Below are 13,714 nucleotides of genomic sequence, written 5' to 3'. Positions count from 1 at the left end.
TATGAGGTGGGCACCATCATGTCCTGGGTAGTTAATAACAAAATGCATACATGTGCCTTTTTAATTTCCTCATTTCTCTTTTGCAGAATGCAAGTACGTTGTCTTGCCAGTTTTCCACCACACACACCCACAAGTGACCTCAATCAGTCCTCCCTGCTGTGTGCTCAGAACAGTCACTAGAGGACCAAGGAGGACCATCCACAGGTTGTAGGACATCTGGTTCCTCTGCAGGTGTCAGAAATAAAGAGCTGACCACACACCGTGAACAGGAGTGAAGATAAATGATTGTAATACTGCCATCACACTTTATGAGCAAGATAAGAGGAGGACAGGACATGCAGCTGACCTTACAGTCGTTTCAAGCCATGAATAAAATCACCTTAAATTGAACCCTGCAGCATGATCCTGATCCACAGGACACTTTAAAAATAACTTACAAGTATCTAAAGAAAAATGAGGAAACAATTATGACCTGGGAAATATGTCACCTGACTTGAAGCAGCACAACTCCTTTGCATATAATAGAGAAAGGTAGGAACACAACACACAAGAAAGAAGCTTATATGTTTGCAGTGGACAGGAAATGTAAACACGTCACCAACTGCTGCGGTCAAAGCTACAGGAGCTGTTTGAGGGTGTAAAAGGAAGGAAGCACAGAGAGGCTGCAGCCAGAAGAAGAAGTCTGAGACAAACTCTGATCTTGTCTGTATTAAATGCAGCTTCTTTTCCTGCTTCTACTTCTCGTAGCTGCTGCTTCACTCTTTCTCTTTACAGGAAGTTTTCAGACGTGTCTCTGCTGGATGTGAGGATGGGACCCACTTTGCTCTGTGAGCTGGGCCTATTCTGTGAGTACATCACTGACTTCTATAGTTTGATTCATACTGACTGATAAACATGTTTCAGTGAGAAGAACAGAGTATCAGTCATTTGGAGCATTTCAGTTCATTTGAACAGAGGACTCTCATGTTTGTTATCAACATGGTTGTTTGTAGCCTGGATTAGATTTTAGTGCACTGACTCAGATTAGAGTGGAGCTGCTTTAGTTTATCTAAGAAAGGTTTGTTTCTGCATCTGTGATCATTTGATGCATTTTATATCTTAATCTAAAATGCAGCCAATCACAGCAGCCACTGCTAAAAGCCCAAGTGTTTTATTTCTGCCATATTTGAGTGTGTCTTTAGTTTGATGATGTCTGAAGTTTCTGCCTTTATTGTAGTGCTCTGTACGCTCCTCTGCACTGGACACGCTCAAGGTGACTGAACACTTTTTCATTTCTTTCTTTTTATTTAGTAATAAACATTCATCTCAGCCTGCTGCATCAATCTAATTTAATATTTGAACATACAGTATAGACACAGATGTTGCCTCCTATAGTGCATAAAAGTGTGTTAGATTGTGTGGTTGTGTTGGATTCTAGATGCTGTGTTAACTATTGAACCCAACTGGTCCAGTTTTTTCATTGGAGAGTTTGTTACCATCATGCGTGGCATGAATGAAGGAGCAGACACTGACTGGTATTACAAACTCAACAAGGATGGTCGAGAATTTGTCCGCTACAACAAACACAAATACTACAGATTAAAATTCACATCTACAGGTTACAGTGGGAAATATCAGTGTTCTGGTAACAGGAAGAGCTCATTTTATACAAAGCGCAGTAACATTGTCTCTGTAACTGTATCAGGTAAGTCCTCAGTGACCAATAGCATAAATTTATGATCTCTGTTCAAATACTCACCTCAATGATAAAATACATTTAATTATTGTTGTCATGGAAACTTTTTTCTGATGCTGTGAAACTTTAACCAGGACGTCTGTATTTTACCTGTTACTTTGCTCACAGTGTACACAGCACTAAAATACTCACAGACTCTGTGATCATCATTACTACATGTGTGTGTTTTAATGTCAAACAACAACTGTGGATAAAATTTAATTAATAAGTAAAGAAGAAGAAAAGATGAAACATCAGAAACTTCATAAAATTTAAGGTGACTGAAGTTTCTGTTATCCAGACAGAGCCCCCTTAACCCACTATTGTGTGTCCTTCAGTGAACTGTATTAGTTTACATTCAGTGTGACTTCTTCAGGTCAGAGAATGGACAAACAGTTAAACTGGGTTTATTTACAGATCTACAACCTGAGTTACTGTAGTTCTGTCACCATGTTGAGATAGAAATTAAAATGATCTCAAACTGCAGAGAAAAAACAAACAAAAAGTAAAGAAATGTTTAGATTTGCTGTAAATGGGAAGTTACATAACATTAAAACACACTTTAAATGTTAACGTTTTGTCTGATTTTTGGCTTCATAGTTAATCCTGCTTTTTAACTTTTGTATGTTTTTTTGCTTTATAATAAATCCTGTGTGCATATCTTTTCCTTCTTTCATAACTGCAGATAAATCCAGGGCCACACTGACTGCAGGAACAACAATCATACCAGTAGGGGGCAGTGTGACACTGACCTGCTCTGTGGGGAGCTCTGCTGAGTGGAAATATGAGTGGTTCAGACGCACCCAAAGAACCACTGAAGTTCAAATCAGAAGAGATGATCAACCAAACAGAGTTATCAGAGTATCTCAAGGAGGAATCTACAGCTGCAGAGGAAGAAGAGGAAACCCAGTTTACTACACTGATATAAGTGATGAAGTCAGCATTAAGATAACCTGTGAGTTCAGTAATTTAGTTTGAAACATTCACTCATGATTAGCAAACATACAATGTTAAGTTTTCTCTGTTGATTTCATGTTTCTGTTTGTATCTCAACTGTTAACATCTGTAAACAGTTTCCAATAAAGTTGCTGTAAAACAACAACAACACAACTGGACTCAGATATTCAGCGGTGAGACGATCACTCTGACATGTGAGGTGCAGGAAGGAGGTGAACCCACTGAGTGGTATTATGGATGGAGAGTACCCAGGCAAACCACACAGTGGACACAGAGTATTTACTGGACATTCAGAGTTTTTGAGTCCAGCAGTGGAGACTACATGTGTAAGAGTCGACGCAGAGATGACTCATATTCTTCAACAGAGTGGAGTGAAGCCTTCACACTGTCAGTAACAAGTAAGTCATGTTTGTTGTGTGATCTACATTTTACACACGTCACAATGGTCAGCACAGGAAGAATGAAAGCATGTTACAGTTTTAGTCAGAGAGCTGCAGCTGATAGCAGCTCATTGTAGTTTTTCACTTTGTTCAAAGGGACATATACAAAATCCACTTTTTTAGCTCTTAAAAATTTTTTTTGTGTACTTTGAGTGTCTAGGAGGTCAGAAAATTTGAATTTATTCTTTCCCGGTGCTGCATAGATATCTTTATATTCTTTTTGGGTCATATTTTTCACTCTGTTCAGTTTTCCCTGTTACGTTTTCTTTCCTCTTACGTCACAGTATTTGCTGTGGAGCTGCTAAAGAAGGTCATGGACTTCCAGCTAACCAATTTTTTGAATCCAACGTTTTTTTCTTGCAGCGATTTTGTAGTCACACACACACACACACACACACACACACACACACACACACACACACACACACACACACACACACACACACACACACACACAACATGCTATATAATGTTTTGTGAGTGTGTTCAGGCTTGAGTTTCTCATCTTTGTGTGTTTCATGAATACTAAACTGTGCACTTTTTGTGCTACAGTGTGTTGCTGGGCAGTTCATATTTGGTTGATAATGTGCATCAGTTTCAATAAGCAAATAATTAAATTCATTTTTAATGGCAGCTAGAAGTTAAAAACTGAGACTTCCTACTTTAAGAGTGTCTCTGCTCGTGTTTAAGATCCATGTTGAAGTTTTCTGCTCAGCTGCTCTGCATCTCATCCTGCTGTTGATAAGATTAAATAGTTTTTATTAGACCCACATTTGGGAAAGTCACAAGAATACATCATTGGCAATTTGTGTAGCATACTGCATGAGCGCCTTTGTGGCTTTGTGAGTGACACAATACCAGAGACACAACAGAGAGAGACGAGACTAGAACTCAACCAGACATGGAAATACAAGAGAGACAGGAATACAGAGATTAAGGGAACATAACATAACTGAGCAGAACCAGATAAGAACCCTGAAATATTAACATAAAGAATAAAAACCAGGAATCATAATGTGGCCGGGTGAGGCTTTAGTTTAGTGGTACTTCCCTTCCGGTGGCTCTCATTCTATTTCCGCCTGTTGCGACACACCTGTGGCTGATTATGGTGTAGTGTCGCGGTAGCATAAGAGGGCTGGGATTCAGCCTTGCAGCAGTCCTCTTTTTCCTCTGCCACGTTGGCTGCCCCTCTACATAAAGTGGTAGCCACCCTGCATGGTACTAAGACCAGGAGGGGCTCAGGACAGGCCCTGGGTGAGGTTTGGACTCCGCAGTGCGAAGCAAGCTTTGAGGCGCTGAAAGCCCGATTGGTATCGGCTCCTGTGTTGGCGTATGCTGATTTTACGCGTCCCTTTATTCTAGAGGTTGATGCAAGTTACAGCGGCCTTGGCGCTGTTCTCTCCCAGGAGACCGAGAGTGGGGTCAGACCAGTGGCCTATGCCAGCCGAGGACTGCGGCCTACCGAGCGTAATATGACCAACTACAGCTCGATGAAGCTCGAGTTCTTGGCGCTGAAATGGGCTATGACTGAGAAGTTCAGGGAATATTTGTTAGGACATAAATGCGTAGTGTTTACGGACAACAATCCCCTGAGCTATCTTCAGTCAGCTAAGCTGGGTGCCACTGAACAGCGGTGGGCAGCACAGCTGGCGGCATTTGATTTTGAGATCAGGTATCGGTCAGGTCGTAGCAACAAGAATGCGGATGCCCTCTCCCGACAGTGTGTGTCGGCAAATGATCTGGTAAAGCACATACTCCCAGGATCAATGGTCCCTACCTCCATCCAGCAGGCTCAGGTTGGGACTCTCGGACCCCCGGTAACCCAGGTGGCCATATCCGCATTCCCTTTTTGCTCTGGAGCTGAGATACGGGCTCTTCAGGAGGCTGATTCTGTGTTGCAAGACTTTTTAGTCTTCTGGAAAAGGCAAGCACCACCTTCTGTGGATGACAAGCACCGGGTTTCAAAGTCGGTGGCTGTGTTGTTGCGCCAGTGGGACCGGTTGCTTGAGAAGGATGGAGTGCCTTACCGTCGGGCCTTCCGACCTGACGGGGGAGAAGAAGCGTTGCAGCTGCTCCTCCCTGAAACCCTCCGGCCCCAGGTTTTGCGATGGTTACATGAGGAGCATGGCCACCAGGGTGTTGAGCGCACGACAGAGTTGGTGCGGCAGCGTTGCTATTGGCCAGGTATGTTTGCCGATATTAAACATTGGGTTCAGAAGTGCGGGCGCTGTCAGGTGGCTAAGAACTCGGGGACAGGGTCTCATAGTTATATGGGCCACCTGTCGGCATCCAAACCGAATGAGGTTTTGGCCATTGACTTCGCCACGTTGGAACCATCCCGTAATGGGTTGGAACACATCTTAGTGATCACAGATGTGTTCAGTAAGTACACTATCGCGGTCCCTACTCGGGATCAGCGGGGCCCAACAGTGGCCCATGCCCTCATGACTGAATGGTTTTTCAAGTTTGGGATTCCTAGTCGGATCCATTCTGATCAAGGTCGCAACTTTGAGAGTTCTTTGATCCAGCAGCTGTGTACACTGTACCAGGTGGCTAAGTCTCGCACCACCCCGTACCACCCAGCTGGTAATGGCCAGTGCGAAAGGTTCAACCGAACCCTCTATAACCTCTTGCGTACATTGCCATTCTCTCGGAAGCACGATTGGGCCTCATGTCTGCCACATGTGCTGTTTTCCTATAACAGCACCCCTCACCCAGGTACTGGTGAGTCACCCTTCTTCTTGATGTTCGGCCAAGAACCTCGGCTACCTGTAGACTTCTTGTTGGGACAAGTGCCGGATCCTGTGCCTGGAGAAATACAGGATTGGATGGTCGAACATCAAGCTAGGTTAAAGGTTGCTTTCTCTGGAGCTCGTGAACGGTTGGCGGCTGCCGCCGCTCGGCGAAAGGAGAGGCATGACCGGAAGGTCCGTGTCGCACCTCTGGCAGTGGGTGAGCTGGTGTATTTGCGAGATTGTGGGGCACGAGGTCTTGAGAGCACCCCAAGGTGAAGGTGCTGTGTACACTGTTGCCCTGGTAGGAGACCTAGACAAAACACGACATGTCCATCGAGACATGTTGAAGGCACATGTAGGTCCAGGACCTTCGGTGTTGGGTGCTGAGGCCCCGTCCTCGGTAGCAGTGACTCAAGGGGAGCAGGATTCCCTTAGCGAGGACGAATTGTGGCTGCTCGTGTCAGGGATTTCCCCGCCACCTAACAGGTCTGCATGTGAGCCCCGGGACTGTCTGGCACCTTCAGTGGTCTCGGTTGGGCCGGTGTCCACATTGGAAGCACCGACGGGGCAGGTGACACTCCATCCGTCAGCCACTGCAGAATCCTCGGAAGAACAGGTAGAGATGGGCGAAGTGCCGTTGAGGCGATCAGTTCGTGCTACTGCAGGTCACCACTCTAACATCCATCGCCTCCCGCGTCCTAGTGAATCACGGCCCAATGCATCCACCATCTCAGGTTTGACGGCTCATGCCCGTACGGCCATTTTCAGGCCATGGTGTTAAATTCTGGAAAGTCCCATCGTCGGGTCGACGATGTAAAATGGCGGGGGTAGATGTGGCCGGGTGAGGCTTTAGTTTAGTGGTACTTCCCTTCCGGTGGCTCTCATTCTATTTCCGCCTGTTGCGACACACCTGTGGCTGATTATGGTGTAGTGTCGTGGTAGCATAAAAGGGCTGGGATTCAGCCTTGCAGCAGTCCTCTTTTTCCTCTGCCAGTTGGGTGTTCAGCAGCAACTGTAGCTGCGCTGGAGTCTAAGTGATTCACTGCGTGATCACGGTAAGTCACTGCTGTTGGCGGATTGGGCCGCTATAAGTCTAGAAGTTGCTTATTCCTGTTTGTTTTTAGCACGTTAGGCTAACTGTGGCACGTCGGCGCCGCTAGTGACCAATTTGAGAGCGTGCCCGTGGCTATTCCGTCACGGTGAGTAAGCTTCATGGTGTTGTGCCTTCTCTCTCTCCCTAACCGCTATAGATATACTAAATCTAGTTTGTATCTCTTTTAGGTTTTGTGTCCCTGGGTCAATTGGTGGCTACCACTTTATATGGGATTTCTTCCCTACCAGTCTGCTGTTTTGCCTACGGGTTTGTTTCGCCTACGGGTTTGTTTTGCCTACGGGTTTGTTTTGCCTACGGGTTTGTTTTGCCTACCGGCTCGTTTTGCCTACGGGCTTGTGAGGAGTGTTCGCCCAATAAGGATTGTTTTTGTCTTATAAGAATAAAGTATGTGAGGAGCACTGTTAAGCTGTTGCTGGGAGCGGCATGCGGCTACGGGTTCAAGCTGGCTACTTCAGGGACCAGCAAGGATAACCCAGAAATGTGAAGTTGTGGCAGTGTCGCACTCCTCGGACAGTTTTATTTGGGCGCTTAAAGTTCTGAGACACCTGTTATAGCGTGAGCCTGTGAGCTCTGTGTGGTGTTTTCTTTTTAATTTGAACTCAGCTGATCTTGTGGGTTTTAATTGTGTTCTTATCTTTTGTTTTAGTGTGGGCCAGCCAGTGGTCGAGGGGTCCGTGCCTGGTGGTGGGAAGTTTGGTGTGGCACATCTGCAGTGTGGAGCACTGGGTGACGTTGTGGCGCTGTGCGCCCTTGTGTGTAGTGTGTGTGTGCGTGTGTGTTTTGGTCCGGATCCAGCCCAGCCATTGGTGAGTCCACACGTTTATATCTCCCATTATAATTGTTGTTTTTTAATAAATTCTTTTCTGTGGCCTAGTAGTTGTTGTGGCCGAGTCTGGGAGGGTTTTAAAGTGTTTTGTTCAGCTGAGTATTTTTGTTTTATTAACTGTATGTTGGTTTTATTGCTCATTGTGTGTTTTTCTTTTGTTTTAAATAAAGTATTTTATTGGATTATTAAGAGAGATCCCTCTTCTTTGGCCGGGTGCATTTCGAACTTGTGAACCTTATAATCTTTGTAGTAATTTATTTATTATTCTGGAGGGATCTTTTCCCCCGGTGGCGTTGTCGGAAATTTTAGAGCTCTTGTGAGCGTAAGATATTGCCGCCCTGCTACAATCACAAGATAACTCAAAACTCTGGGTCCAAGACGCAGCGACCATGACAGTGAAAGGTATTTGTAGTAGAAAGTTGTAGCTGCTGCATTCATGTGATTGTGTGTTTGTGTGTTAGTATGGTATTCTAGCTGATGTCAAGAAATGCAGTGATTGGAGTTTCAGTTCAAACTCAATCTGATACGTCTTTGTCAAAACAAAAGCAACCACAGGTCAAACTGACAGCCTGTCTGCTTCAAATAAAACTAAATAAAAGGATTCTGATTAAGTTTGTCAGCATAATGTTTATAACCTGGAATATAAAGTCTGAAGATCTCATTTTTATAACTTTCAAACTCAGCCTGTGAAATGTGCTGTTAACTCATTTATTTAGTTTTCTTTTTGATCTCCTGCCAACAAGTGCGTACTTTATGTTTAGGTAACTTTGATTTCACACTACATTTAATGTTTCCTCTGACCTTTCTACACCCACCACACACCCTGACCTCCTCACTGCAGCTCTCATACAGTACACAGAAAATAAACAAAAAAATTGTAGTAGTTTGTGGACTTTAAGAAACTCTTGAAGCTGATTTCTTTTCCTCTAAAAATCCTATTTGGGATCAGGGGTCGATCCAAGAATGTCCTCAAACAGAAACATCACTCTCCGTGCTGAATGCCTCACTGCCTACACCTTCACTTCTTTGTATTTCAAGGCTGCTTCAAAGTTATGGTTGTTACAAAAAGACAGACAGTTTATATAATATCAAACTAATCATAAATGACATTAAATTATGCACTGGCTTATTCAAAATGAAACACTGAAAGAAAAAGTAGAAACAGCTCGTTCTAACAAACCTGTTCTTTGACTAAAGGGTAAAAATCTTATTAGGACAGACAAAAGAAAGTGAGCTCATTCAAACTAGGATCACAAGGACACCAGCATGCATTACATGAACTATTAAAACCCTAAAATGAACAATAACCTGGACAAAAAGATGAGAAAATGTCAAAAACAAAATAGAAATGAGATCTGATAGAAAGCATTTGGTTGCAGGTGGGAGACTGTTAGGCTGACAGGAATCTTCACTGAGTAACAACATTTTAGTGTTTCTGTGGTTGTGAACATAGAATGAGAAGTGTAATGTAAACACATGCAGGAACTAATAGCAAATGGTACCAGACATCCTACTGTGCTTTGAAATTACCTGCCACTTTACTTTTTTATAATGTTAATATTTTCTTATTACTTAGCTGGTATCTATATGCTGTCACTGGAAGTAACGCCAGGCTGCAGGACATTAAAAAGTAATCAATTCAATAGCAACATGCTGATTGGGGGCGTGGTGGTTAGCACTGTTGCCTCACAGCTAGAAAGGTTGGCTTTGAATCCACCTCGGCCCTTCTGTGGAGTTTGTCCACAGTCCAAAGACATGCAGTTACTGGAGTTAGGTTAACTGGTGATTCTAAATTACCCAAAGGTGTGAATGTGAGTGTGAGTGGTACACACACACACACACACACACACACACACACGCATGCATCATTACTTCCCACCCCATTCTGATCTGTGCTCTGAACTGTGATTGTAGTTTATTCCAATCTCAACAGGTCAACCAAAGGCCCAACTGAGAGCTGATAACACAGCTGTTCCAGTAGGGGGCAGTGTGACTCTGACCTGCTCTGTGAACCCATCATCATCATCATCATCATCTGGATGGAAATACTACTGGTACAGAGATGAGAAACACTCTGAACCTCTGACCACACAAGATGCACACAAGATCCTCTCAAATGGACAAATCAGAGTCTCACAGGAAGGACTCTACAGGTGCAGAGGAGGAAGAGGAGACCCAGTTTACTACACAGAGTACAGTCAGTCAATTAGGATTGGGAAAACTGGTGAGTTTACATTTAACACAGTGTTAACTATTATGATGTAGGAATATGATGTCTGGTCTTAAATCAAACCTTTTGTCATTCATGTGTTCTTGTTGTTCTTTCTTGAACGTTAACAGTGTCAAACAAAGCTGTTGTGACTCTGCATCCAAACTGGACTGAGATATACAGAGGAGAGACGATCACTGTCAGATGTGAGATCCATGGAGGAGACACTGAGTGGGATTATGAATGGGAAACAAACAGATACACAAAACCTCCAAATCAAAATGAATACAGGATTAGATCTGCTTCATCATCCAACAGTGGAAACTACCGCTGTAAGGGCCGAATGAAAAGTTCACAGAATAAAACAACAGAGTGGAGTGATTCAGTCACACTGACAGTTTCTGACAGTAAGTAGAGTCAAAGCTCCTTTAACCTGAGAATATAAACAGGCTGTAAAAATGTGTTTTTGTTAGTACATGTTGAGATTACAGATATTTTAGATGTGTAAATTGTTTATGTTGGGTGAACCACCAACTGCCCCCTGTAGCTGCGGGGGAGGTGGTTGAGCTGGAAAAGGTGGTTGAGGTGGGGGTTGCTTGATTCTGCACTTTCAGGAATGCCGCTGTGGGCTTTAAAAACTGCTTCCAGGTGACCTTGGTACTCGTACACATCTTCGCCCTCTTTTTGTCTGCATTGGTTAATTTTGTCATAATTTGGGGGTGGCACTAGGGTCTGTTTTGTTCTCAAAATTACCCCGTCCATCCCTTGCCGTAAGATTTCTGAATTATGCCTTAAAATGTTGCCACCCTCATCTCTTCCTGTGAAGGTGTCCCTTACTCTTCCCCACTCGTGTTTAAAATGGTTGCGAAACACACGGAACATTTCATCTCCATTCAGGTTAAACAAAATTTGTAATCCCCTCACATCTGTCGCCCATTGTTCTATGTCAGTTTTGTGTGGGGTTAAGCCTTTAACGGCCTCTTGCATTTCAGTTTCAGTCCAAGGTCGGTAAACCAAAATAGTGGGAGGTTGAGGGGTGCTTGCTGTCCCTGTGTTTGGGTTCGCGACTTGGAGCATGGGGAAGGTTTGTGCCACTTGTTCCAGTGCAGGTGGGGGCCCTCCACAATTGAAACAATCCCTTTCATGCCCGTACTCTGATAAAATGGGATAAGCTGCTGGCTTAGGTGTGGCATGCACATCATCAAAAGTTCTCCATTTCTGGTGCTGCTGGCAATGGGAGAAAAAGCTGCGGGAGAAACAGCTGTTAAGCCTTCCCTTCTTCCCTTGCTTGGGTCACATGTTGTTTTGTCCCACTAGCCCCTCCCCCCTCTAAACATGGCGCAGCTCCGGGTGCTGCAGGGTCAGGCCCCCCTACGGTCTTGCTGGGGTCTACATACAATGTGAGTTTCTTCATCTGCCTTTATTACAGCTGCATGCACGTGTGTGGGTGGTTTTGCCGCTGTGGCTTTTGCGTTCCGCTGTTCCTGTCGGCGTTTAGCTTGTAACAGCTACAACTTTGCACACTGCAGTTCCAAGTGCGCCTTCTTGCAAAATGCTGCTTTTTGTTGCAGCTGTGTTACTAAGTTTTCACATTCTGTCACTACCAAGTTTCCCTTAAACCCATATTTTTTCTTACATTTATTTATATATTGAGTTGACCCTTGTTTACGCCATTCCATAAATTTTACATCGCCCTCTAATACGGCGGCCTCGCATTTTGAGAGGACTTACCCATTGTTCCCGACGTACAATCAGCCTGTGCTTTGTCTCGTACAGACCACGTGTCTTTATTGAGACCTAAACCCAAATCCGCCCTTCACTGTGTACTCCAACAGACCATGAAGTTGAAAACCGTTAGATTTTCTTCATGCTGCTGCTTCCACTTAAATGGCGGCTTTCACTCTCTCAGTCACTCACATTCACACACACACATACGCGAATTTATGGCGCCTATTTTAAATCTTTGTTTACGGTGAGAACACCAAAATTCCTAATTAAGGCCAAATTACCAATTTACTTTCTCCTTTCGGCGAGAACACCTACGTACCGTTTTATATTTTATTTTTCTATGCTTTTCCCTGAAAAGCTAACTTTCCCTGAAAGTTACTTCGGCCGGTGCCCTTCGTGAACCCTGTTCTGAGGGCGCTTTTCCCTGAACAGCGAACTTTCCCTGAAAGTTACAATGGCCGGTTACCTCACGAACCCGGTTCGGAGGACGTATACTACAGTTTTCCCTGAAAAGCCAACTTTCCCTTAAGGTTATCCTGGCAATCGGACCCGGTCCGACTCAGTAGTCTACGATTTGTCCTACCTAGTTTCTGTCGTCTTCACGTTGGTGGATCGGGTCTCGAGGAAAGCGTTCCCAGCGACCGCGGAGAAACCTATGAAGCCGGGCCTGACGACGAATTCACGTCTCGGGTCTTTGCACAGCGCCTCTATCGCAGCTGGCTGTCCGGACAGTCTGCCGGCGTCGCTCCGCTGGCGTTAGGAAAAACCTCCTCACTGCACGCCCGGCTCTCGAAGGACCAAAAAATGTTGGGTTTGGACCACCGATGAGTAAAGAAAGACACAGAAACCCGTAGTTATCTTTTAACCTGCAGGGAGTCTCAGTTAGCGCACACTCGTGTGCGTGTCTGAAAGAGAGTCTGACTTCCTTCTTCCTGCCGGCTCTTTTATTTTAGCGTCACGTGAGTGTGTGGGGGTGTGTGTATGTGTGTGTGACGTCAGGAAACAGGCGTTACCTGCTTTCCTCATGTCGTGTATTTTTATCTTGATGACATCAGTATTTTCTATCAATATTTTTATATCATGTATTGTTATATATATTAATCACACACTCTAATTAATGGTCACATTATATATTATTTGTCACCTATATTGTCACGCACACACTGAAGCTCTGCATGCTGTAGACAGGTAAAAATGCTGAGGCCTGCTCTGCCGCGACCTGGGATTTTTCCATTAAGTAATGCTAGCCCCCACCTTTGTGAGGAGCTTCACCTTTTACACAGTGCACTTTTGACCCAGCTTCTCCCGAGGGGAGGGTGAGTAGCCGGAGTGTGTCCTGGAAGGGAGGGGCAGAGGCGCACCTGGACTCCTTCCGTGGGAAAGTTGGGTGTCTTGCTAGCCCCCGAGAACAATTCATAGAACTGTTGCCTAAAGAGCATCTTAATATGTCCCCTCCGCCTGATAACAGCTGGAGGAGGTGTGAGGTTGGTCTATAAAAGGCAGAGGCAAAGTTGGGAGGGAGCGCTCTTCCTTGCTCTTCCTCGCTCCTGTGTTTGCAGCGGCTGCAGGCTCTCACTCCCGAGAGGGTTTCTGTTTTTTATACTCTGTTAAACTCTGGACGTTTATTTCTTTGCTTTTCTACCACCTTGTAACAGCACAAGGCACTCACTCTCGGGAGGCTTTTTGCTTTCTTGCATTTTGTTTAACTTTTTGCTATCTTGTACTTTGTTTAACTTTGTGCTTCAGTAAATCCTGGAAACGAAACCTGCTCATCTCCAGTGAGTTTCTGTGAAGTGTGGAGCTTTTCTCAAGGTGCATTTGCTCCCATTGGTCTCCCCTCCGCCTGGTAAGAGCAACAGGGGGAGAGAGCCGCAAAAAAAACCCGACACTCACCTGGAGGGTCCGGGTGTGCGTGAGCATGTTTTGTGCTTACAATCTGATGGTCATGTGCATGTTTATGATGAACACATTGTGATACATAGAAAAACAGT

The 13,714-nt window shown here is 44.7% G+C and overlaps 1 protein-coding gene across 1 annotated transcript; it reads left to right on the top strand.

Annotated features, from left to right (window-relative positions):
* The first annotated feature begins 1,479 nt into the window (after positions 1 to 1,479).
* LOC115777563 (uncharacterized) lies at positions 1,480 to 10,410 on the top strand. Its single transcript, XM_030725493.1, has 4 exons — positions 1,480 to 1,624; positions 2,821 to 3,069; positions 9,720 to 10,010; positions 10,127 to 10,410. The coding sequence occupies exons 1-4, from the start codon at positions 1,480 to 1,482 to the stop codon at positions 10,408 to 10,410; spliced, it is 969 nt and encodes a 322-aa protein (XP_030581353.1).
* The last annotated feature ends 3,304 nt before the right edge of the window (positions 10,411 to 13,714 follow it).

This window comes from Archocentrus centrarchus, unplaced genomic scaffold (genome assembly GCF_007364275.1).
Source record: "Archocentrus centrarchus isolate MPI-CPG fArcCen1 unplaced genomic scaffold, fArcCen1 scaffold_57_ctg1, whole genome shotgun sequence".
Classification (NCBI taxonomy): domain Eukaryota; kingdom Metazoa; phylum Chordata; class Actinopteri; order Cichliformes; family Cichlidae; genus Archocentrus; species Archocentrus centrarchus.
Note: the sequence above shows the minus strand (reverse complement) of the source record. Positions and strands in the feature narration are given on the sequence as shown.